At 42.4% G+C, this 26,341-nt stretch overlaps 1 protein-coding gene and 1 long non-coding RNA gene across 4 annotated transcripts in view; one reads left to right on the top strand and one right to left on the bottom strand.

Moving 5' to 3' along the window:
• The first annotated feature begins 358 nt into the window (after positions 1-358).
• LOC138836862 (cytosolic carboxypeptidase 1-like) overlaps positions 359-26,341 on the top strand; it is a 47,780-nt gene continuing 21,797 nt past the window's right edge. The window contains exons 1-2 of the mRNA XM_070035470.1: positions 359-513; positions 25,185-25,888. Of these exons, the coding sequence (XP_069891571.1) occupies positions 25,305-25,888 (584 nt within the window). The 5' untranslated portion in view covers positions 359-513; positions 25,185-25,304. The remainder of the gene's footprint in view (positions 514-25,184; positions 25,889-26,341) is intronic.
• LOC138836863 (uncharacterized) overlaps positions 22,064-26,341 on the bottom strand; it is a 50,198-nt gene continuing 45,920 nt past the window's right edge. The window contains exons 4-5 of one of the 3 annotated variants that reach the window (XR_011375103.1): positions 24,256-24,356; positions 22,064-22,458 (exon numbers count right to left, since the gene is read on the bottom strand). This is a non-coding gene — a long non-coding RNA (uncharacterized lncRNA). The remainder of the gene's footprint in view (positions 22,459-24,255; positions 24,357-26,341) is intronic. The other 2 variants (XR_011375101.1, XR_011375102.1) reach the window with 2 other exon arrangements.

Genomic DNA, 26,341 nt, shown 5'->3' with positions numbered 1-26,341 from the left:
TGGCGGGCCGCCAGAGGACTGGTTCGGTGGGCGGCGGCCGCGCCGGGGCGCAGCCGCAGGCGGCCGACGATAAGGAGACCCAAGAGCCGGCGGCGAGGCGCGCATTCCGCTCCTTCACGCCGCGAGCCCCCGCCCCGCGCACGCGTCTCGCGAGCCTCCTTTCCGGCCTAGCCCTTCCCGCGAACGCAACCCCGGTCCCTGCGGGGCCACGCCCCTCCTCGCGCACGCTCTGTGGGATCCGCGCGCTGGAGCCCGCCAGCCAGGGCGTGCGGTGGGCGGGGCGCCGCGCTGACGTTGCCTGGGATGCGGGCCGGTTCCGCCGCCGCTTCCGCCTCCGCCGCCTGCGCCGCTCCTGCCCACCGGGGTTTGTATGAAAACACCCGGCGGCGGGCGGCGAGAGCTCCGCGGCGCGCCCGGAGAGCAGCCGTCGGCGGGTGCTGCGGGCACGGAGTTGGTTGCCTGGTCTCTCCTGGTGGCCCAGCGCAGTCCCCGCTAGCGCCCTGTCTGCAGCCGGTGAGCGTCCCTCAGCGGTCCGCGCCTCTGCCCGCAGCCCCTCGGCTGTCCGGCCGCAGACGCGGGCGGCGGGGGGCTGTGGGGGAGAGCGATCCCCGGGCCCCGCAGCCCCTCACCGGACGGGCCGTGTGACGCGCTTGTGGCGGGGTGGGAGGCGGGCTGTGTCTGGGAGGAACACTGTCCCGGCCCGGGCCTCCGGTCCCTCCTAACCCCCTCCGCGTCCCCCTCCGCGTCCCCCTCCGCGTCCCCCTCCGCGTCCCCCTCCGCGTCCCCCTCCGCGTCCCCCTCCGCGTCCCCCTCGTCCCCCCTCCCGCCGGCTCCGGCCGTCCGCGCCCGTTCGCGCCGGTCCGCTCCCCGGTTTCCGGCCGAGGCGGTGTTGTGGCCTGAGCGCGTGTCTCCGCATCGCCCCGCGCACCTCGCCGAGGGGCGGTGTCGAGCGCCGCCCTTCCCGTCCCCCACCCGGGTGCGCGGTGAGCCCTGCCTGGCGGCCCAGTGCCTGCCTGGCGGGCGGGGTTGGTGTGGTCGGCGGATGTCCTGTTGCGGCGTGGTTTGCACACAAGTGTGTTTTCTGTTTACAACTGAGCCCTATGGCTTGGCTTGGAACCCGAGTGGGGTCCCCGTAGGGTGACAGTGCTGGGGGTGTGGGTTCTCAGGTGCTAGTGTCCAGGGCTTGGGGCGACCTATGCGCAAAGCTTGCTAGGCCAGGGACTGGGGGCTGGTGGGGCGGGGTGTGTGTGTGTGAGTGAGGGGAGGGGGCTTTTCCTCTGTGTGAGCTCTAAACCTGTTAGAGCCAGGAGGGCTTTGGGTGGGTGCAGTTGCTTTTCTGGCAGTATACCCGGTACATTGGAATTAAAAACATTTCATAGTGTTATCGATAAATATGTTGATAATTTCAAGCACATTTCCCCTTTTTATTCTAAGTAAATAGCTTGCTCAAGGGCCTGAAGGTAACAGCGCAAATCTTCCTTAGTGGGAGAGTATTATTTTTTCCCCTGTTCTTTTTATTCTTGTAGTTGTGTTTCTTTTCTTTTCTTTTTTTTTTTTTTTTTGGTTGTGGTTCATCATTACAGTATTTTGAGTTGGAGTCTCTGGTGAAGTTATAGGTTCATTGTTAGTGACCTCAAAATTCTGCCTTGGATTCATTCATCCCATTTCAGAACTGCAGTGTGAGTTAACTCTCAAACAGAAGCATAGACAAAGTTATCCTTGTGTTTGATCAGCATTGGAAAACATTATATGTGTTGATCCACCTAAATTTTTTTTAAAAAAATTTATATTTCACGGTGATGTACAAAGGGGTTTCAGTTAACTTAAGTCTTTTTGAAAGTGTCTCATTTTCCCTTAATTTCTTTCAGTGTTTTCCTTCCTGGCCATCCTTCCGAACAAGTTATAGAGTGAGTATCACTGCTGAATTAGTTCCACCCTTTGTCCCACCATATCTGTGCTTCCCTTAGCTACCTCCCCCAACCAGATAAACTTACATACAATACCGAAGGTATTGAAATCAAAAGGGGGAATACAGGGAACCCCCCCCCCCCCCACAGAAAGTTAAAAAAAAAAAAAAACCTCTTATTCTCATTTTTTTTTAAATTTTTTTATTGTAAAGATACTATACAGAGGGTTACAGTTACATGAGTGAGGTAATGAGTACACTTCCTGTTGAACATTGTTACCCCCTCCATTGTTTTCCCCCTACCATCCCCTCCCTCCCTCCCTTCCCCAAGGTTCTTTTTTTTTTTTTTTTTTGATTGTGATTAAGTGATTACTTAATTTCCGGAAATTCACAGTATTGTGGAATAATGATGCTCATTTAAAGTCACAAGTTCATTCTAACTTTCCTGGAGCAAATTGTCTATCACAGTCTGTAATATATAACGGTGCTCATATGTTATATGTGATCAGCAGCATGGGGATATTTAGTAGTGGTTCAACCAGATGAGTGGGAGTTAAGTCCTGTTAGTTTTGTCATATCACCTAACATTTTGGATTCATCATCCACTTATCAGGGAGACCATGTACTGTTTGTCTCTTCGTTCTTGGCTTACCTCACTCAACATGATTCCTTCTAGCTCCATCCATTTCCCTGCAAATGCCATTATTTTGTCATTTCTAATGGCTGCATAATATTCCATTGTGTATAGATACCACAATTTTTGGATCCATTCATCTGTGGTGGGGCATCTAGGTTGTTTCCATATCCTAGCTATTGTGAACAGTGCTGCAATAAACATGGAGGTGCACGTGTCCTTGTATATTGGTTCCTGTTGTTCAGGGTAGATGCCTAGAAGTGGTATGACTGGGTCGTAAGGGAGGTCAATCTTTAGCTTTCTAAGGACCCTCCAGACTGCTTTCCAAAGTGGTTGTATGAGTGTACATTCCCACCAGCAGTGTAATAGCGTTCCTTGTTCTCCACATCCCCTCCAGCATTTGTCGTTGGCTGATTTGTGGATGTGGGCCATTCTGACTGGGGTAAGGTGGTATTGTGTTTATTTGCATTTCCTTCACCACCAGGGATGATGAACATTTCCTCATATGTTTCTTTGCCATTTTTATTTCTTCATTTGAGAAGTCCCTCTTTAGTTCCCTTGCCCATTTAGTAATTGGTTTGTTGGGTTTGGGAGGGATTAGTTTCTTGAGTTCCCTGTATATACAGGATGTTAACCCCTTGTCTGATATATTGCTGGTAAATATTTTTTCCCAATTAGTTGGTTGTCTTTCTAGCTTGGTTGCGATAGCTTTATCTGTGCAGAAGCTTTTTATTTTAAGGTAGTCCCATTTGTCGAGTCTCTCTCCAATTTGTTGTGACCCTGGGACTCTGTTCAGGAAGTTCCTTCCTGTGCCTATTAGTTCAAGTGTCTCTCCTACTCTGTCCTGCAGTAGTTTCAGAGATTCAGGTTTAATGTTAAGGTCTTTAATCCATTTTGAGTTGATGTTGGTGCATGGTGATAGGCTGGGTCCACTTTTAGTTTTCTGCATGTGGCTGCCCAGTTTTCCCAGCACCAGCGGTTGAAGAGGCTGTGTTTCTTCCATTGTATGTCTTTGGCTCCTTTGTCGAATATCAGCTGGCTGTAGGCCTGTGGATTTATTTCTGGATCTTCTATTCTGTTCCATTGGTCTTCAGGTCTGTTTTTGTGCCAGTACCATGCTGTCTTTGTTATTATAGCTCTGTAGTAGAGTTTGAAGTTCGGCATGGATAGCCCTCCCATATTGTCTTTATCCCCTAGAATTGTTTTGGCTATTCTATTTTTTTGGCTGTTCCATATGAATTTTTGGACTGTTTTCTGTATTTCAGAGATGTACGTCATTGGGATTTTAATAGGAATTGCGTTGAATTTTATATTAGTTTTGGAAGTATTACCATCTTTAGTATATTAAGTCGGCCTATCCAGGAGCATGGGAGGTCTTTCCATTTCCTAGTGTCTTCTGCAATTTCTTTCTTTAACTTTTTTTTTTTTTTTTTTTTTTTTTTTTTTTTTCTTTTTTAAAAATATTTTTTTATTGTGAAGATACTCTACAGAGGAGTTACAGTTACATAAGTAAGGTAATTAGTACATTTCTTATTGGGCATTGTTACCCCCTCCTTTGTTTTTCCCCTACTATCCCTTCCATCCCCACCTCCCCAACACCACCACCACCCCCTTACCAAGTTGTAAAGTTTGTTTTCAACATAGTGTCTTGTGCATCTCATTGTTACAATGGGTCAACCTGTATCCTTGTTTCAAGCATTTTGTTATTCCCCTTCCCCTCCCCAAATCAGAAAAATGTATACAAGATGCAGGGCACCAGAATCAAATACAGTGACAATAGGGGCGATAACAGAGGGGAAAAACATACAAAAGAAACAAAAAATCACCTAGTACATTAAAGACAACAGCAACAAATATAAAAAGCTCTTGTGTCCATGTCTTGGGGTTCATTTTGCTTAGCATCATCTTATATGGTCATATGTACATAGCTTTTGACCTTTTCTGCTTGTCTGGTAGGATTATTCTAGATGTATACTTGTTATTGCAAATAAGGGAAACCATGGGACCTATGCTTCTTTGGTCTTTGCCAGTCCTTTTCTGTCTTCTTCACTTTTGTCCTTCTTTTTTTTTTTTTTTTTTTTTAATTTTTTTTATTGTAGAGATACTATACAGAGGGTTACAGTTACATGAGTGAGGTAATGAGTACACTTCCACTTCCTCTTGAACATTGTTACCCCCTCCATTGTTTTCCCCCTACCATCCCCTCCCTCCCTCCCTTCCCCAAGGTTCTTTTTTTTTTTTTTTTTTTTTGATCGTGATTAAGTGATTACTTAATTTCCGGAAATTCACAGTATTGTGGAATAATGATGCTCATTTAAAGTCACAAGTTCATTCTAACTTTCCTGGAGCAAATTGTCTATCACAGTCTGTAATATATAACGGTGCTCATATGTTATATACCATATATGTGATCAGCAGCATGGGGATATTTAGTAGTGGTTCAACCAGATGAGTGGGAGTTCTTTGTTTCTTAAGTCCTGTTAGTTTTGTCATATCACCTAACATTTTGGATTCATCATCCACTTATCAGGGAGACCATGTACTGTTTGTCTCTTCGTTCTTGGCTTACCTCGCTCAACATGATTCCTTCTAGCTCCATCCATTTCCCTGCAAATGCCATTATTTTGTCATTTCTAATGGCTGCATAATATTCCATTGTGTATAGATACCACAATTTTTGGATCCATTCATCTGTGGTGGGGCATCTAGGTTGTTTCCATATCCTAGCTATTGCGAACAGTGCTGCAATAAACATGGAGGTGCACGTGTCCTTGTATATTGGTTCCTGTTGTTCAGGGTAGATGCCTAGAAGTGGTATGACTGGGTCGTAAGGGAGGTCAATCTTTAGCTTTCTAAGGACCCTCCAGACTGCTTTCCAAAGTGGTTGTATGAGTGTACATTCCCACCAGCAGTGTAATAGCGTTCCTCGTTCTCCACATCCCCTCCAGCATTTGTCGTTGGCTGATTTGTGGATGTGGGACATTCTGACTGGGGTAAGGTGGTATCTCAGGGTTGTCTTTATTTGCATTTCCTTCACCACCAGGGATGATGAACATTTCCTCATGTGTTTCTTTGCCATTTTTATTTCTTCATTTGAGAAGTCCCTCTTTAGTTCCCTTGCCCATTTAGTAATTGGTGTGTTGGGTTTGGGAGGGATTAGTTTCTTGAGTTCCCTGTATATACAGGATGTTAACCCCTTGTCTGATATATTGCTGGTAAATATTTTTTCCCAATTAGTTGGTTGTCTTTCTAGCTTGGTTGCGATAGCTTTATCTGTGCAGAAGCTTTTTATTTTAAGGTAGTCCCATTTGTCGAGTCTCTCTCCAATTTGTTGTGACCCTGGGACTCTGTTCAGGAAGTTCCTTCCTGTGCCTATTAGTTCAAGTGTCTCTCCTACTCTGTCCTGCAGTAGTTTCAGAGATTCAGGTTTAATGTTAAGGTCTTTTATCCATTTTGAGTTGATGTTGGTGCATGGTGATAGGCTGGGGTCCACTTTTAGTTTTCTGCATGTGGCTGCCCAGTTTTCCCAGCACCAACGGTTGAAGAGGCTATGTTTCTTCCATTGTATGTCTTTGGCTCCTTTGTCGAATATCAGCTGGCTGTAGGCCTGTGGATTTATTTCTGGATCTTCTATTCTGTTCCATTGGTCTTCGGGTCTGTTTTTGTGCCAGTACCATGCTGTCTTTGTTATTATAGCTCTGTAGTAGAGTTTGAAGTTCGGCATGGATAGCCCTCCCATATTGTCTTTATCCCCTAGAATTGTTTTGGCTATTCTAGGTCTTTTGTTGTTCCATATGAATTTTTGGACTGTTTTCTGTATTTCAGTGATGTACGTCATTGGGATTTTAATAGGAATTGCGTTGAATTTGTATATTAGTTTTGGAAGTATTACCATCTTTACTATATTAAGTCGGCCTATCCAGGAGCATGGGAGGTCTTTCCATTTCCTAGTGTCTTCTGCAATTTCTTTCTTTAACTTTTTATAGTTCTCATTAAATAGTTCTTTTACATCTTTGGTTAGGTTAATTCCTAAATATTTTATTTTTCGGGAGGTTATTGTGAATGGGGTTGCTCCCTTTATTTCCCTCTCTTCCTGTACATTATCAGTGTATAGGAAGGCAACTGATTTTTGTGGGTTTATTTTGTATCCTGCTATTTTGCCAAAGTGATTTATGATTTCTAAGAGTTTGGGGATGGAGTTTTTGGGATCGTGGAGGTATAGTATCATGTCGTCTGCAAAAAGGGATAGTTTAACTTCTTCTTTTCCTATGCGGATCCCTTTAATGTCTTTTTCTTGCCTTATTGCCCTGGCTAAGGGTTCTAGGACTATATTGAAGAGGAGTGGAGACAGTGGGCATCCTTGCCTTGTTCCTGATTTTAGGAGAATTGGTTGTAGCTTTTCCCCATTAAGTATAATATTGGCTATTGGTCTGTCATAAATGGCTTTTATTGTTTTTAGAAATGTTCCTTCTATTCCTATTTTCTCCAGAGCTTTTAGCATGAATGAATGTTGAATTTTGTCAAAGGCCTTTTCTGCATCTGTAGCGATAATCATGTGATTCTTGACCTTGGCTCTGTTGATATGTTGGATTACATTTATTGACTTACGTATGTTAAACCATCCCTGTGTCTCTGGGATGAAGCCTACCTGGTCATAGTGAATTATTTTTTTTATGTGTTTCTGGATTCTGTTAGCTAGAATCTTGTTAAGGATCTTTGCATCTGTGTTCATCAAGGAGATTGGCCTGTAATTCTCCTTTTTGGTAGGGTCTTTGCCTGGTTTGGGGATGAGTGTGATATTGGCTTCGTAGAATGAGTTTGGGATAGCTCCTTCCTTCTCTGTTTCTCTGAAGAGCTTGAGGAGTATGGGTATTAGTTCTTGTTTAAAGGTCTTATAGAATTCTGCTGTGAATCCATCTGGTCCTGGGCTTTTTTTTGTTGGAAGACTTTTGATAGCTTCCTGTATCTCATTATAGGATATTGGCTTATTTAATTGGTTAACTTCTTCTTTGCTCAGTTTGGGCAACTTGTATTTCTCTAAAAATGCATCCATTTCTGCCCGATTTTCTTCCTTTAGAGAGTATAGCTTTTGAAAGTAGTCTGTTAGAATTGTTTGGATATCTTGGGTACGTGTGGTGATGTTTCCCGTGGCATCCCTAATCCTATTAATATGGGTTTCCTCTCTTCTTTTTTTAATTAATCTAGCCAATGGGCCATCAATTTTGTTTATTTTTTCAAAGAACCAGCTTTTTGTTTGGTTTATTTTGGTTATGGTTTTCTGATTTTCTAATTGGTTAATCTCTGCTTTTAATTTGGTTATCTGGCTTCTTCTAGTAGCTTTAGGTTCCATTTTTTCCTGTTTTTCTAGCTGTTTTAATTGCAACATGAGATTATTTACTTGGTCTGTCTCCATTCTCTTGATGTGGGCACTGAGGGCAATAAATTTGCCCCTCAGGACTGCTTTTGCTGTGTCCCACAAGTTTCTTTGTGAGGTGTTTTCATTTTCATTGAGTTGTAGGAAATGCTTTATTTCTTCTCTGATCTCTTCTGTTATCCAGGCATTGTTAAGGAGTGTGCTGTTCAATTTCCATGTATTGGAGAAATTTCTGCGGTATGCTTTGTTATTGAGAGCTAGCTTGATTCCACTGTGGTCAGATAGGATACAGGGGATTATGTCGATCCCTTTGTATTTGCTTAAGTTCCTTGCATGAACTATGATATGGTCTATTTTGGAGAAAGTTCCATGAGCTGCTGAGAAGAATGTGTACTGTGTTGTTTTAGGGTGAAATACTCGGTAGATGTCAGTTAATTCCGCTTGCAGTATGGCCTCTCTTAATTCGGTAGCTTCTTTGCCAATCCTCTGGTTGGTAGACCTGTCCTTTGGTGAGAGTGGTGTGTTAAAGTCTCCTAGTATTATCGTATTGGGATCTATTTTATTCTGTAAGTTTGAGAGCATTTGTTTGACATATCTGGGTGCACCAATATTTGGGGCATATAAGTTGATGATGGTTATATCCTCCTCTTGGATTGTTCCCTTTATTAATATGTAGTGTCCGTCCTTGTCTTTCTGTACTGATTTTAATGAAAAGTTTATTTTGTCAGATATCAGGATAGCTACACCTGCTTTCTTACTGGGGGCGTTTGATTGGTAGATCCTTTTCCACCCCTTCACTCTGAGTTTGTTTGTATGTTTGGCTGAGAGGTGGGTCTCCTGAAGGCAACAGATGGATGGGTCTTGTTTTCTTATCCAGTCCTCAGTTCGTTTTCTTTTAATTGGCGAATTCAGCCCATTTATATTAAGAGAAAGTATAGAGAGATGCATTGTTGTCCCTGCCATTCCGTTTTCCTAAGTTTTTCTTTTTTCCTTTCCTCCTGTGCTTGCTCAGTTAGACTTTGAGTAACGCCTGTTTGGGGCAGGCCCCAGTTCCTGGCTGCTTTCTTCAGGTTGTGTCCCCCCTCTTAGAATTCTTTGTAATGCTGGCTTAATGTTTATGAATTCATTTAGTTTTTCTTTGCTATTAAAAGTTTTCAGTTCTCCATCAAATGTGAATGCTAGCTTTGCCGGGTAGATCAGTCTGGGTTGGCAGTTATTGGCTCTCAGGGCTCGTATGGTGCTTTCCCAGGCTTTTCTTGCATTCATTGTTTGTGTGGAGAGATCTGCAGTAATTCTTATTTTTTTCCCATTGTAGTATAGCTCCTTCTTCATTTTTGCTGCATGCAGGATTGTTTCCTTATTATTCAGATCTATCATTTTTACTATAATGTGTCTAGAAGTGTTTCTCCTGGGGTCTTGCTTGTTGGGTGTTCGATAAGCTTTTGTGATGTAGTTAAGATGGTCGTTTTTGAGGTGGGGAAAATTTTCATTGATTATCTTGTTAAATAGGTGTTGCATTCCCTTGCTCTGGAATTCCTCACCTTCGTCCACTCCAATTATGCGAAGGTTAAATTTTTTAGCATTATCTGCTTGCTCTTGAATATCCCTTTGGTTTAATTTGAGTAATTTTTCCATATCTGTCACTTTTTGGTCCAGTTGGTGTATTCTGTCTTCTGTATCTGACACTCGACCTTCCATTTCATTCACTCTGTTGACAGTGGCTTCTATTGTGGTTTGCATGGAGGAAATGGATCCCTTTATGGATTCAATGTTGGTTCTCAGAGTACTGATCTCACCTCTCAATGAGGTATGCATTACCTCTAATTTGGCGTTTATCTCACTTCTTATTGAGGTTTGTGCAGCTTCTATTTTTGCATGCATCTCTTGTTTGATACCCTGTATCTCTTTGGATAGTTCATCCTTGTGCTCTTTCAATTTCTGATAAATTTCTCGCTTTATTTCTTGAGTCATTGCCTCCAGCAACCCTTGGAAGTAGCCTTTGTCTTCCATTCCTGCTTTGCTCCCACTGGGGCTCTCCCCTGTGTGGCTGCTGGCTTTTGGGGTGAGCTTGCTGTCCTGGGTGGTAGTAAACCTTGTGATTTTTCTCTGTGATTTTCGCATGGAGGTTCAGGAGACTGCTCTTCAATTTTGTTTTGGTGTGTCTGTCTTTGCTTGGTTGCTGATTCTGTATTGGTAGAGAGAGTCTGTGCCTGATCTGGGTTCTGTTGGGAGCCTATTTCCAGCTGCTATTCTGACTTACTTAGGATTCTCAGCTCTCTGCTGTAGATTGCTGACAGTTCCCGCCTTTGGAAGGGTTGAGCAGCCTAGACTGCTTGTGTTTGCTCCTATGGGTGCTCTTGTGAAGAACAGATGCTCTGGATGCACTCTCCCAAATGCTGGAGTCTGCTATGGGCTCCTGATGTGTTTTTGTTTATTTGTTTTGGGCTGGTTGTGGGCTTGAACTCTAGGTTTGGGTGCTGTCCCTCAGCTTTTTCAGCTCAAGGCTGGCACCCTACCGTTTGAGCCACAGCACCACTTCTGACCCTTTTTGCTTTTGTGATGCTGAGGAATCAGATGCAGGGCCTCATACATCCAAGACTATCACTCTATTGCTGAGCCGCCTTAACAGTCTGAGCTCCTGCTTACTATCAGGTGCTGGCAGCCTGTGTTGCCCAATTCCCAGTCTAGGGTATATGGGTGGAGTTTTGGTGGGGTTTGGGCTTCTCTTGTCCTGGGCCTCCAGGTCTTTTGTTGTCACAGGCGTGCTTCCCGGGGGAGTGTTGTTTCCTGGTTTTCTCCCCTCTGTTGAGGCGTATGCTCAGCTTTTTACTTCAATTGGGAGGAGTTGGTTGTGTTGTTCAGGCGCCGGATCCCCGGGCTTGGTTCCGGCCCCAGCCTGGAGCGCGCTTGTTAGGCCTGTGCTGATGTGTATACCCCCTAGGTTATACAGCCTGGGGGACACAGTTCAAATTTCTTCTACTGTTGGTAGTCTTGACCCAGGGGCGCTGTTCCTGGCTTGGGCATTTAAGCTCCCTTCCAGGGGTGCTCTTGCTCTAGCCTGGCCAGCTGAGTGTGCTCCACGGGCTGGTGGAGCTCTCAAACAGTTCCCAGTTTTAGTGGGTCCTGTGGTCCGGGTGCTGGGGTAGGGAGTCTAGGTCAGGGTCTGGGGATTCCCTCCAGCTCTGGTCTCCCTTGAGGGATACACTTCCCCTGTGGGGTACTCACCCTGTGAGTGTGTGGTGTAGGTCGTCAGTTGTTGTTGCAATCCGCGCTGGGTTGGGCGGTGGTGGCTCTGTGTGATTCTTTTCTGTCTCTGCCTCTGTCGAAGCTGTTGGGTCAAGAGTGTCCACGCTCAGGCAGCTTCTTCTCGGTACCTCTGGGGCCCAAGTGACCCCGCCGGGTTGTTGCGATCGTGATCGGGCGGCGGGTGGTCTGCAGACAGGACCCTTTGTCGCGCCGAGCAGCTTTGGCGGGATGGAACCTCTCTGCTCGGGTGGAGAGTGCTGGATCGTTGCGATCGCGATCAGGTGGGCCGGGTGGTCTGCCGCAGGTCCTTTTGTCACTCTGCTGATGCCGAGCGGCTTTGGCGGGATGGAGCCTCTCTGCTCGGGTGGAGAGTGAGGGGTGGGGGTGGGATCCTCGTGGAGACTCCCCGCTGGTAGGTTTCTCTGTTCCTGGCGATCTGCCGTTCTGCAAACCAGTACCTGATGTTCTGAAAGTGGCCCCCTGTGTCTCTGCTGTTTCTCTGGGGCTCCCACAGCCCCTGCCGGGCCGGCTGGCCGGCGGCTTGGCGCACTGCCGCGCGGCCAGTAAAGGTTGGGGGAGGGGTCTTCGCTTTTCTCTGTTTTGAATTTCTTTTCCTCTTTCTTTTTTGTTATTCTCCGCCTCTGGTTTTTCTCTGAGTGTTCGTCTTTTTGTTGTTGTCGGTCTCTTGGGGAGATTAAGCGTTGGAACTCGAACTCTCTTTTTGGTTGGAGAGAGCTGTGGCGTTTCCCTACTGCCCCGTCGCCATCTTGGTCCCCCCTCTCTTTAACTTTTTATAGTTCTCATTAAATAGTTCTTTTACATCTTTGGTTAGGTTAATTCCTAAATATTTTATTTTTCGGGAGGTTATTGTGAATGGGGTTGCTCCCTTTATTTCCCTCTCTTCCTGTACATTATCAGTGTATGGGAAGGCAACTGATTTTTGTGGGTTTATTTTGTATCCTGCTATTTTGCCGAAGTGATTTATGATTTCTAAGAGTTTGGGGATGTAGTTTTTGGGATCGTGGAGGCATAGTATAATGTCGTCTGCAAAAAGGGATAGTTTAACTTCTTCTTTCCCTATGCGGATCCCTTTAATGTCTTTTTCTTGCCTTATTGCCCTGGCTAAGGGTTCTAGGACTATATTGAAGAGGAGTGGAGACAGTGGGCATCCTTGCCTTGTTCCTGATTTTAGGAGAATTGGTTGTAGCTTTTCCCCATTAAGTATAATATTGGCTATTGGTGTGTCATAAATGGCTTTTATTGTTTTTAGAAATGTTCCTTCTATTCCTATTTTCTCTAGAGCTTTTAGCATGAATGAATGTTGAATTTTGTCAAAGGCCTTTTCTGCATCTGTAGCGATAATCATGTGATTCTTGACCTTGGCTCTGTTGATATGTTGGATTACATTTATTGACTTACGTATGTTAAACCATCCCTGTGTCTCTGGGATGAAGCCAACCTGGTCATAGTGAATTATTTTTTTTATGTGTTTCTGGATTCTGTTAGCTAGAATCTTGTTAAGGATCTTTGCATCTGTGTTCATCAAGGAGATTGGCCTGTAATTCTCCTTTTTGGTTGGGTCTTTGCCTGGTTTGGGGATGAGTGTGATATTGGCTTCGTAGAATGAGTTTGGGATAGCTCCTTCCTTCTCTGTTTCTCTGAAGAGCTTGAGGAGTATGGGTATTAGTTCTTGTTTAAAGGTCTTATAGAATTCTGCTGTGAATCCATCTGGTCCTGGGCTTTTTTTTGTTGGAAGACTTTTGATAGCTTCCTGTATCTCATTATAGGATATTGGCTTATTTAATTGGTTAACTTCTTCTTTGCTCAGTTTGGGCAACTTGTATTTCTCTAAAAATGCATCCATTTCTGCCCGATTTTCTTCCTTTAGAGAGTATAGCTTTTGAAAGTAGTCTGTTAGAATTGTTTGGATATCTTGGGTAAGTGTTGTGATGTTTCCGGTGGCATCCCTAATCCTATTAATATGGGTTTCCTCTCTTCTTTTTTTAATTAATCTAGCCAATGGGCCATCAATTTTGTTTATTTTTTCAAAGAACCAGCTTTTTGTTTGGTTTATTTTGGTTATGGTTTTCTGATTTTCTAATTGGTTAATCTCTGCTTTTAATTTGGTTATCTGGCTTCGTCTAGTAGCTTTAGGTCCCATTTTTTCTTGTTTTTCTAGCTGTTTTAATTGCAACATGAGATTATTTACTTGGTCTGTCTCCATTCTCTTGATGTGGGCACTGAGGGCAATAAATTTGCCCCTCAGGACTGCTTTTGCTGTGTCCCACAAGTTTCTTTGTGAGGTGTTTTCATTTTCATTGAGTTGTAGGAAATGCTTTATTTCTTCTCTGATCTCTTCTGTTATCCAGGCATTGTTAAGGAGTGTGCTGTTCAATTTCCATGTATTAGAGAAATTTCTGCGGTATGCTTTGTTATTGAGAGCTAGCTTGATTCCACTGTGGTCAGATAGGATACAGGGGATTATGTCGATCCCTTTGTATTTGCTTAAGTTCCTTGCATGAACTATGATATGGTCTATTTTGGAGAAAGTTCCGTGAGCTGCTGAGAAGAATGTGTACTGTGTTGTTTTAGGGTGAAATACTCGGTAGATGTCAGTTAATTCCGCTTGAAGTATGGCCTCTCTTAATTCGGTAGCTTCTTTGCCAATCCTCTGGTTGGTAGACCTGTCCTTTGGTGGGAGTGGTGTGTTAAAGTCTCCTAGTATTATCGTATTGGGATCTATTTTATTCTGTAAGTTTGAGAGCATTTGTTTGACATATCTGGGTGCCCCAATATTTGGGGCATATAAGTTGATGATGGTTATATCCTCCTCTTGGATTGTTCCCTTTATTAATATGTAGTGTCCGTCCTTGTCTTTCTGTACTGATTTTAATGAAAAGTTTATTTTGTCAGATATCAGGATAGCTACACCTGCTTTCTTACTGGGGGCGTTTGATTGGTAGATCCTTTTCCACCCCTTCACTCTGAGTTTGTTTGTATGTTTGGCTGAGAGGTGGCTCTCCTGAAGGCAACAGATGGATGGGTCTTGTTTTCTTATCTAGTCCTCAGTTCGTTTTCTTTTAATTGGCGAATTCAGCCCATTTATATTAAGAGAAAGTATAGAGAGATGCATTGTTGTCCCTGCCATTCTGTTTTCCTAAGTTTTTTTTTTTTTTCCTTTCCTCCTGTGCTTGCTCAGTTAGACTTTGAGTAACGCCTGTTTGGGGCAGGCCCCAGTTCCTGGCTGCTTTCTTCAGGTTGTGTCCCCCCTCTTAGAATTCTTTGTAATGCTGGCTTAATGTTTATGTATTTATTTAGTTTTTCTTTGCTATTAAAAGTTTTCAGTTCTCCATCAAATGTGAATGCTAGCTTTGCCGGGTAGATCAGTCTGGGTTGGCAGTTATTGGCTCTCAGGGCTCGTATGGTGCTTTCCCAGGCTTTTCTTGCATTCATTGTTTGTGTGGAGAGATCTGCAGTAATTCTTATTTTTTTCCCATTGTAGTATAGCTCCTTCTTCATTTTTGCTGCATGCAGGATTGTTTCCTTATTATTCAGATCTGTCTTTTTTACTATAATGTGTCTAGAAGTGTTTCTCCTGGGGTCTTGCTTGTTGGGTGTTCGATAAGCTTTTGTGATGTAGTTAAGATGGTCGTTTTTGAGGTGGGGAAAATTTTCATTGATTATATTGTTAAATAGGTGTTGCATTCCCTTGCTCTGGAATTCCTCACCTTCGTCCACTCCAATTATGCGAAGGTTAAATTTTTTAGCATTATCTGCTTGCTCTTGAATATCCCTTTGGTTTAATTTGAGTGATTTTTCCATATCTGTCACTTTTTGGTCCAGTTGGTGTATTCTGTCTTCTGTATCTGACACTCTACCTTCCATTTCATTCACTCTGTTGACAGTGGCTTCTATTGTGGTTTGCATGGAGGAAAAGGATCCCTTTATGGATTCAATGTTGGTTCTCAGAGTACTGATCTCACCTCTCAATGAGGTATGCATTACTTCTAATTTGGCGTTTATCTCACTTCTTACTGAGGTTTGTGCAGCTTCTATTTTTGCATGCATCTCTTGTTTGATACCCTGTATCTCTTTGGATAGTTCATCCTTGTGCTCTTTCAATTTCTGATAAATTTCTCGCTTTATTTCTTGAGTCATTGCCTCCAGCAACCCTTGGAAGTAGCCTTTGTCTTCCATTCCTGCTTTGCTCCCACTGGGGCTCTCCCCTGTGTGGCTGCTGGCTTTTGAGGTGAGCTTGCTGTCCTGGGTGGTAGTAAACCTTGTGATTTTTCTCTGTGATTTTCGCATGGAGGTTCAGGAGACTGCTCTTCAATTTTGTTTTGGTGTGTCTGTCTTTGCTTGGTTATTGGTAGAGAGAGTCTGTGCCTGATCTGGGTTCTGTTGGGAGCCTATTTCCAGCTGCTATTCTGACTTACTTAGGATTCTCAGCTCTCTGCTGTAGATTGCTGGCAGTTCCCGCCTTTGGAAGGGTTGAGCAGCCTAGACTGCTTGTGTTTGCTCCTACGGGTGCTCATGTGAAGAACAGATGCTCTGGATGCACTCTCCCAAATGCTGGAGTCTGCTATGGGCTCCTGATGTGTTTTTATTTGTTTTGGGCTGGTTGTGGGCTTGAACTCTAGGTTTGGGCGCTGTCCCTCAGCTTTTCAGCTCAAGGCTGGCACCCTACCGTTTGAACCACAGCACCACTTCTGACCCTTTTTGCTTTTGTGATGCTGAGGAATCAGACCCAGGGCCTCATACATCCAAGACTATCACTCTATTGCTGAGCCGCCTTAACAGTCTGAGCTCCTGCTTACTATCAGGTGCTGGCAGCCTGTGTTGCCCAATTCCCGGTCTAGGGTATATGGGTGGAGTTTTGGTGGGGTTTGGGCTTCTCTTGTCCCGGGTCTCCAGGTCTTTTGTTGTCACAGGCGTGCTTCCTGGGGGAGTGTTGTTTCCTGGTTTTCTCCCCTCTGTTGAGGCGTATGCTCAGCTTTTTACTTCAATTGGGAGGAGTTGGTTGTGTTGTTCAGGCGCCGGATCCCCGGGCCTGGTTCCGGCCCCAGCCTGGAGTGCGCTTGTTAGGCCTGTGCTGATGTGTATACCACCTAGGTTATGCAGCCTGGAGCGCACTCGTTAGGCCTGTGCTGATGTGTATACCACCTAGGTTATACAGCCTGGGAGACACAGTTCAAATTTCTTCTACTGTTGGTAGTCTTGACCCAGGGGCGCTGTTCCTGGCTTGGGCATTTAAGCTCCCTTCCAGGGGTGCTCTTGCTCTAGCCTGGCCAGCTGAGTGTGCTCCACGGGCTGGTGGAGCTCTCAAACAGTTCCCAGTTTTAGTGGGTCCTGTGGTCCGGGTGTTGGGGTAGGGAGTCTAGGTCAGGGTCTGGGGATTCCCTCCAGCTCTGGTCTCCCTTGAGGGATACACTTCCCCTGTGGGGTACTCACCCTGGAGCTGGTTGTTTCTGTGTGGTGTAGGTCGTCAGTTGTTGTTGCAATCCGGGCTTGGTTGGGCGGTGGTGGCTCTGTGTGATTCTTTTCTGTCTCTGCCTCTGTCGAAGCTGTCGGGTCAAGAGTGTCCACGCTCAGGCAGCTTCTTCGCGGTACCTCTGGGGCCCGCGTGCGGGCGGGTGGTCTGCAGACAGGTCCCTTTGTCGCGCTGCTGGCGCCGAGCGGCTTTGGCGGGATGGAACCAGCACCTGGCTAAGAATCATTTTATATGATCATAAGTACATAGCTATTGAGTCATTGTGATCCTTTACTAAGAATAGCCTCCTTTAGTCTCAGTGTGTGAATGGTTACAGTCCTGTTTAATTGGTTATATCCAAAGGTAATTTTTTGTCTTTTAGTAGCCATTGGGTTTAGGTAAATTCTAATTATTACAAATGAGAGATACCACGAAAACTGTTTATTTGGGTCTAGCTTAGTTTGCTTAATACAATTTTATCGAATCTAATGAGGAAGTGTCAATCTTTTTGATGGAAGCATAGAATTCCATTGTGTACATTTGTATATATCACATTTTCTTTATCTATTTGTCCACAAGGGGCATCTGGGTTGATTCCATATCTCGTCCGTTGGTAAACAGTGCTACTTGGAAGCATGGTTTTGCTGGTGGCTTTAGTGTGGTCTGGTTTGTAGTCAACTGGATAAATGTCCAGGAGTGGGATTGCTGATTCATAAGGAAGCTTGGTGTTTAGTCTTTTGAGGAACCTTGGTACTGCTTTAAAGAATGATTGAACACATTTTCATTACCACCAACTATGTAGTCGAATTCCCTTTTGGCCACATCCCCTCAAACATCTGTTATTGTTAGGGTTTTTTTTTTTTTTTTTTTTTTGGTCGGTCATGAGGCCTGAACTCTGGGCATGGGTACTGTCCCCCAGCTCTTCAGCTCAAGGCTAGTGCTTTACCACTTGAGCCACAGTGCCAGTTCCGGCCTTTTCTGCTTCTGTGGTGCTAAGGAATCAAACCCAGGGCCTCATGCATGCAAGGCACTCTACCACTGAGCCACCTTTCCAGCCCAAAACAACACTTTTGAGGTTAGTATTTTCATTACCTTTTAGTTTCATTACCTTTTGTTATTTTTTATTGTATTTTAGTAAGATACTTTATTACTAGCAGGTTGCACTAAGAGGACACGACATACTGTATCATTATAGTGTTTTGTGCTTTGTTTTTATCACTTTGAATATTATTAAATTTGTTACTATTTTTGAAGTGCTTAGAATTCTACAGTTCTTATTTGTGTATTTATTTGGACAAAATATTAGTATTCAGAAATTTTTTCTCTGGATTTCTATTTTTATTCTCTCAGTTATAAAAATATCTTAATTTTTGTGTGATTGTGAATTTCAAGGTCTGCCAATTTTAGTTAACATGTCTTGTTGAGGCCTATTTATTTTGTATAAATATAAATTGAACTTACTTCCTTTTGGAATGATAAATTATGAAGTTAATATCTTTAAATGTAAGACTTCAAGACAAATGCATTTGAAACAAAAACAGTTACATTATTTACCTCTGTGTTTCTCTTTCTTTCGCTCCTTTTTTTTCCCCCAATACAAGCACACAAGAGTTTATTGCAAGCTGGAGCCTGGACTCAACAACCTTCACCGAAGCAGCGGATCAGGGTTGAGAGCCCGATTTGCAGTTTAGCATCTCTCCTTTTCTCTCTCTCTCCTCTCTCTCTCTTTCTCTCTGTCTCTTTCTCTCTGTCTCTGTCTCTGTCTCTCTGTCTCTGTCTCTCTCTGTCTCTCTCTCTCTCTCTCTCTCTCTGTACCACTTGAGCCACAGCTCCACTTCTGGCTTTTTGGTGGTTAATTGGAGATAAGAGTCTCATGGACTTTACTGCCCTGGCTTGCTTTGAACAAAAAAATCCTCAAATATCAGCCTCCTGAGTAGCTAGCATTACTGTGTGAGCCATTCATGCCTAGCCTCTTGGTATCTTTTAAAATCTTCACACAAAATCTCTTTAGATTTGTATAGTTGATAGAGCATGTAATTGAAGTTTTAAAAGTTAAATCTGATGTTTGTCGTTCAATGGAACATTTGCATATAGTATTTTTAGTTTATATTTATGAGATTTTATTTGTATTTCACTTTTTTTTTTACTTCATTTGGACTATTTTTTCTTATTTCAGATTTTCCCCTTAAAAGCTCTGTAGTTTTGTTATGTTTTATTTCAATCAAACTTTTTGGGATTTAAGTTACATATGATAATATATTTGAAGCCTAAATTTGAATATTGACATATATGCAGAAATTCTGGTTAGTCTTGACATTCTGTTAATGAACTTCTTTCTTTCCTCTCTCATTCCATGATGTGTGGAAGCATAATACTTGAACTATGATCATTTCCCAAACCAATTTGTCTGTTTTCAAAAGAAAAACTTAAAAAATGTGTATTATATTCAGTGTCTTATATTTAGTTATTTACAGTATACTTCCTATTTTTAACACTTTAAAACTTTCATTTGATTGTGCTTACTGGAATTTTTACCTGGAATTATTTTATTTGTCTGAAAAATGACTAGTTGTACTATATGCTGTCTCTTATCATTTCTTATTTAGTTTGAAAGTATCTTTATTTTGTGTTCTTGAAAGTTAGTCTTTTTTTCCCTCTAGCTACATTTACAAAATCAATCTTATTAAAGTAGAATTTATACACAATAAATTATATTTAATTAGACCAATGGATTTTGACACATTTCTAGAGTTATTTTTAATACATTTCCAGTCAAGAGACAGAATTATTTCCATCTTCTCAGACTACTTTTTGTACTTCTTATCCTGCTCATTTCCTGCCCAGCTAACTACTAGTCCATGTCGTGTGCTTGTTTTGCTTAGTTTAGAACTTCTTATGAATGACATCATACTATTGTTTTTTGTTGTTGTTGCTGTTGGTCATGGGGTTTGAACTCTGGGCCTGGGCACTGTCCTTCAGCTCTTCAGCTCAAGGTGAGCCCTCTACTACTTGAGTCACAGTGCCGGTTTTCTGGTGGTTTTATTTGAGATTAGACTCTTATAGACTTTCCTGCCGAGGCTGGCTTTGAACTGTGATCCTCAGATCTCAGCCTCCACAGTAGCTAGGATTATAGGCGTGAGCCACTGGTGCTTGGCATGTTGATTCTCTTAAGACTTTTTACTTGGCTTATGTTTTTGAGATTTACCTCTTATTCCATGTTACTGGTTCTTTTGATAAATTAGTAGTTCATAATGTGGATATTCCATAATTTCTTTATTCATTTGTTGGTGACTATTAAGTTTTCTTGTGGTTTGGACTGACCTAAATAAAATTGATACTAACATTTGTATATAAAACTTTAGTGGAGCTGGGCTCCGATAGTTCACACCTATAAATCCTAGCTACTCAGGAGGCTGAGATCTAAGGGTTGCAGTTCAAGCCTGCTGGGACAGGAAAGTCTGTGAGACTTATCTCTAATTAGCCACCAGAAAACCAGAAGTGGCACTTTGGCTTTAGTTTTAGTGCTAGAGTGCTCACATTGAGCTGAAGAGCTCAGGGACAGTGCCCAGGGCCAGAATTCAAGCCTCGTGACTGACAAAAACTTTAGTGGACATATTCATTCATTTGTTTTGGGACAAATACTTCTGAGTAGAATTGCTGAGTTGTATGAAAAGAATGTGTATTTTCATTTAATAAGAAACATGTTTTGGTGGCTTTTTTTTTAAAATTTAATTTAAATTTATTTGTGAACATACTGTACAGAGGAGTTACAATTACATGGGCAGGATATTGGTGGCTTTTAAGATAAAGTTTTTTTTTTTTGGGCCCGAATTCTGGGCCTGGGCGCTGTCCCTCAGCTCTTCAGCTCAAGGCTAGCGCTCTACCACTTGAGCCACAACGCCACTTCCGGGTTTTTTCATTTTGCTTATGTGGTGCTGAGGGATCGAACCCAGGGCCTCAGGCATGCAAGGCAAGCGCTCTACCACTGAGCCATCTTCCCAGCCCTAAGATAAAGTTTTGACTTCAGTATTTTTCAGCTTCCCAGAAATGCAGATGTATGTACGTATGTACATACATATATATGTGTATATGTATGCATGTATGTATGTATATGTGTGTGTGTATGTGGATTTTCCTCTTTGAATTCCTGTTTGGAATACGTTTTGGATTCTTGGAGTTGTTTTCTTATTGGATTGGGAATACCTCTTGTCCTTTTTGTTCACTTTTCTCTTTTTTGCAGTTCTAATTGGTTGGAGGCCTTTTACTTTTCCATGTTTCCTAACTGCTTTTTGATACTGCTTTCTCTCTCTCTCTCTCTCTCTCTCTCTCTCTCTCTCTCTCTCTCTCTCTCTCTTTCTCTCTCCCTCTTTTTTTTTTTTTTTTGGTCAGTCATGGGGCTTGAACTCTGGGCCTAGTGCTGTCCCTCAGTTCTTCAGCTCTACTACTTGAACCAGAGCACCACTTGTGTTTTTTTGGTGGTTTATTGGAGATAAGAGTCTCATGGACTTTTATGCCCAGGCTGGCTTTGAACTGCAATCCTCAGATCTCTCAGTGAGTAGCTAGGATTACAGGCATGAGCCGCCAGCGCTCGGATTTGCTTTCTCTTTCTTTATGCTACATTCAGTTTATTTCATCAGAGCAATTTGCCAGTTACCATGTTCTCTCATTGTCTTTTTGGACTCACTATGTTTTAGTTTGTAGTTTGATTGTGTGTTGGGAGATAGCATCTCCACTGTAGCCCTGGCTTGTCTTTGCTTCTGGCTCCCTAGTCCTGGGATTACAGGTTTGTACCACCATAACTGTGTCTAAAGCATTACCTCTCTTAGTCCCACTTTCTCTCCTCCTTTCCTTCTACCTTATTTGCTTAAGAGTTAAGTATAAAATATGAACTACAGCCGGGCGCTGGTGGCTCACGCCTGTAATCCTAGCTACTCAGGAGGCTGAGATCTGAGGATCGCGGTTCAAAGCCAGCCCGGGCAGGAGAGACCGTGAGACTCCTATCTCCAATAAACCACCAGAAAACCGGAAGTGGCGCTGTAGCTCAAGTGGTAGAGCGCTTGCCTTGAGCTGAAGAGCTGAGGGACAGCGCCCAGGCCCAGAGTTCAAGCCCCACGACCGACCAAAAAAAAAAAAAAAAAAAAAAAAAATGAACTACATTTTCTTTATATTTTTGTTTGCAAAAATTGTGCAGATACTAGTCATGTTTTTGTTGCTTTTGACAGATACTGTTAAATTCTTCTTTGAAGGTTTTTGGATCACTGATAATGTGAATTCGACTTTCAAATCCATGTGATATGATAGCAGGCTTTTCCACTATGTTAGTGCTAAGACTTTTAAAGAGTCTTTTTTTTTTGTTATCATAGAAATATCATAGGATAGAAGATTATAAAACAAAGAAGTGGAATATTTTGTGATACTTTACATTTTATTAAAAACATTTTTTCACGCCGGGCGCTGGTGGCTCACGCCTGTAATCCTAGCTACTCAGGAGGCTGAGATCTGAGGATCGAGGTTCAAAGCCAGCCCGGGCAGGAGAGACAGACCGTGAGACTCCTATCTCCAATAAACCACCAGAAAACCAGAAGTGGCGCTGTAGCTCAAGTGGTAGAACGCTCGCCTTGAGCTGAAGAGCTGAGGGACAGCGCCCAGGCCCAGAGTTCAAGCCTCATGACCGACAAAAAAAACAAAAACAAAAACATTTTTTCACGACTCTTAAGAACTATATATGAAAATGTTGCCTCCCCCTTCCCCTTTCCTTTTCAGCCATGCTTTTCCTTTCCAGCATGCATGGTGGGGCAGCAGTTCCGTAAATAAACTTCTTTTTCTGCCTAAAAAAAAAAGAAAGAAAATGTTAATAGAGAGTGAAATTAGGGGTCAGAGTCTTTAAAAATTCCTTATAATGTTAAAACTTCACAGCTTCTAACAGTGATAATTTTCTAAGCATCCTGGTTTTTTTTTTTAACTAAGAAGGAATTATTAAGCCAGTTGGTACTTATGTGGTTGGTAGAATCCTATATGGACCTAAAAATACAAAAGTGTAAAGAGAAAACATCAATCCTGGTGTGTGTGCTTATGTTTTTTGGATTTTTTTTTTGTCGGTTTTGGGGCTTGAACTCTAGGTTTGGGCGCTGTCCCTCAGCTCAAGGCGAGCGTTCTACCACTTGAGCCACAGCACCACTTCTGGTTTTCTAGTGGTTTATTGGAGATAAGAGTCTCATGGACTTTCCTTGCCCGGGCTGGCTTTGAACCGTGATCCTCAGATCTCAGCCTCCTGAGTAGCTAGGATTACAGGCATTAGCAACTGGCGCCCAGCTCTGTTTTTTTTTTTTTTTTTTGTGCCGTTATTAGGGCTTGAACTCAATTCCTTTGGCTTTGTTGTTCATGACTTGGGCACTACTACTTGAGCCACACCTTCAAGTGTCTTGGACTACTAAGATCCTCTAGGTCTTAGCCTTGTGAATAGGTAGGAGTGAGACACTAGCCTCTGCATTAACATCCTAGTTTTAATTTGGCTTCCTTAATGCTTTTCATGTTTCTAGACCAAGTTCTTTCTTGATCTACTATTCTAGCTTTTCTTTATCAACATTTATATTCAAATATTTCATGACTGTTTTCTCTTCTTTGCTTTTTTTTATTAATGATTTTCAGTCACATAGCTTAGAATAATACCTGTAAGCTATGACACCAAGTTTACATATCTTCTGCATAACCTTTTTTTGGAATTCTAGAGTCTTATCCAGCAGCTCACTTTAATTTCCGTATGTGTGTTGGTAACCCACAATTTGCATGTCCAGAATTAAATTTCAAAATCATATTTTTCTAGTTGTTCTTGGGAACACTTCAACATCGTCTGCAACCTCTCTGTGATTTCTACCCTATTTGTGGTCTGTCAGCATTTAAATTAGGTTCTGCAGTATGTTCAGAATTCAGTCACTCTTAATCAAGTTCCTTGGATCACTGTAACAGCCTCTCACCTTCTGTTCTTCCTTCCTCAATCTGTACTCAGAGGAGTACCAGAATAGTGGTTTTCAGATCAATTTGGCCTTGCAGTGGATATTTTAAAATGTCTGGGTAGGGCTGGGAAGGTGGCTCAGTGGTAGAGCGGTTGCCTTGCATGCCTGAGGCCCTGAGTTTGATTCTTCAGCACCACATAAGCAAAAAAAAAAAAAAAAAAAAAAAAAAAAAAAGCCGGAAGTGGCGCTGTGGCTCAAGTGGTAGAGCACTAGCCTTGAGCTGAAGAGCTGAGGGACAGCGCCCAGGCCCAGAGTTCAGGCCCCATGACCGGACCCCCCAAAAGAAATGTCTGGGTACACTTTTGTTTTTCAAAATAGGGAGTGTGTGTATGGGCGTGTGCTTTTGGCATCTAGTGTGTAGAGACCCATATATACTGCTAAACACCCTGAAGTATGTTAGATAGTGCCTTCTGTTTCCTGAAATCATCAACTCATGTGATGAAGAAATGCTGCTATAGAATAGTATTCCCTCCCTCCTTGTATGTTTAAAACTTCAGTTGTATCATCCACATATCCTCTTGGTTCTTAATCCCATGCAGAGCAGAATCAAAATTCTTAAGATAGCCTCTAAGAACCTCTAGTACCTGGCCTCCTTTGCTTCTTGGAATTTACCTTGCTTTGTTCTGTTCCATCCAGCCTGTTTTGAACATGTAGGCATTTTTCCTTGCTGATGCTGCTGGGCTGGCAGTCCTCTCTGCCTAGAATGTTGTTCCCTGTGAGTGGCATCATTAGATACTTTGTGATATTTATTAAATAATGATAATTTAGTTGTGTATATTCTTTTTTTTTTTTTTTTTGGGTCTGGTCATGGGGCCTGAACTCTGGGCCTGGGCGCTGTCCCTCAGCTCTTCAGCTCAAGGCTAGCGCTCTACCACTTGAGCCCCAGCGCCACTTCTGTCTTTTTTTTTTTTTTCTGCTTATGTGGTGCTGAGGAATCAAACCCAGGGCCTCATGCATGCAAGGCAAGCGCTCTACCACTGAGCCACCTTCCCAGCCCTAGTTGTGTATGTTCTGTAGTAGGACTTTGGAGGACTTTACCCTTTCTAAATTTTCCATCTTTCTGTGGTATGGTATGTAGGCATTATTATTTATTTGTTTTCTTTTTGGTTGGTTGTGGTGCTTGAACTCTGGGCCTGGGCGCTGTCCCTGAACTCTTCAGCTCAAGGCATATGCTCTACCACTTGAGCCATAGCATCACTTCTGGTTTTCTGGCAGTTTATTGGAGATTAGAGTCTCATGCACTTTCCTGCCCGGGCAGGCTTTGAACCATGATCTTCAGATCTCAGCCTCCTGAGTAGCTAGGTTTATATGCATGAGACACTGGTGCCCGGCTGGAGGCATTATTTTTATAATAGAAAAAGTAAAAAAGTGTTATGAATTTTTATCATTAATTTTGTCTTTTATTGTATAACATTGCCTGTTTTATCCATTTGTAAAGATTTCAAGGACTGTTTTTTAAATGGCATACAAAATTGATGAAGTTTTGCTAATATATTTTAATATTGGTAATAGATTAAACTTTCCTTTTTACACTTTTACAGGACTATGATTTAATCTCCAAAGAACCAAAGCCTTTTGTATTTGAGGGAAAAGTATGTGATTCCATTGTTCTTACAGCTGGTGAAGAAGCATCTGGGAATCCAAAGAAAAAAGGGACTGTAATGAAGGAGAAAGTATCTTCTAAAGGAGAGGAAGGTGATAAGAAATCTGCCCTTATGGATGTCACAAAGGAAAATGCTAAAGATAATGACAGAACGTTATTACAGCAGCTCCGAGATCCAAACAGAACTACTTCTTCCCACAGCTTAAACAATGATATTGTGAAGGCCTTGGACCGAATCACATTGCAGAATATTCCTTCTCAAACAGCCCTGTGCTCGACTGCCATAGTGAAGAAGGATTATAGTCTTCCTCTTAGTGTCCTGACATGCACAAAAATATGCCCACATGTAGTTAATTGTGGAAATGCTCTTTTTGAGGGACGAACAGTACACCTAGGGAAGCTTTGCTGTACTGGGGTTGAAACTGAAGATGATGAAGATACCGAGTCTAGTTCATCAGTAGAGCAGCCATCAGTTGAAGTTCCTGATGTACCAATGCTCCATGATCCTGACCTATATATTGAGATTGTGAAAGATATAAAATCTGTCCCAGAATATACAGAGGTGGCTTTTCCTGATTATTTTGGTCACACTCCACCCTCATTTGAAGAGCCTATTTTAGAGAGACCTTATGGTGTACAACGGTGAGTTATAAATTTCTTCCCTTTTGCAAATAAGACTATTGTGTTAAAATAGTACAGATAAACAATTACTTGGATAATCAGGAAGCAAACTACTCTGAATTAAATTTTGTGTGTATATGTACATACACACATATATGTCCACCTATATATGTTTGTAAATATATTTGCTTGGCTTTTGGATTTTTTCATGGTTTTGAAATTGTCTTTTTCTTATTCAAAGAAAGCTAGAATAATAAACCAGACCCTGTGATAATTTAAAAATTCACTGTGAACTCAACATAAATATATGAGAGATTACTAGCAATATTTATGAAGTAATTTAATATTTGAATATTTAATATTAAGGTATATGATTTAAAAATAAGTGAGACAAAGTAGACACTGTTACTTTATTTAAAAATTTAATTGTATATATACCCTTAACATTTGGGCTTCCTAAAAGCAGTAACATTA

Source organism: Dipodomys merriami, unplaced genomic scaffold (genome assembly GCF_024711535.1).
Source record: "Dipodomys merriami isolate MVZ:Mamm:240054 unplaced genomic scaffold, mDipMer1.0.p SCAF_26, whole genome shotgun sequence".
In the NCBI taxonomy this organism is placed as follows: Eukaryota; Metazoa; Chordata; class Mammalia; order Rodentia; family Heteromyidae; genus Dipodomys; species Dipodomys merriami.
Note: the sequence above shows the minus strand (reverse complement) of the source record. Positions and strands in the feature narration are given on the sequence as shown.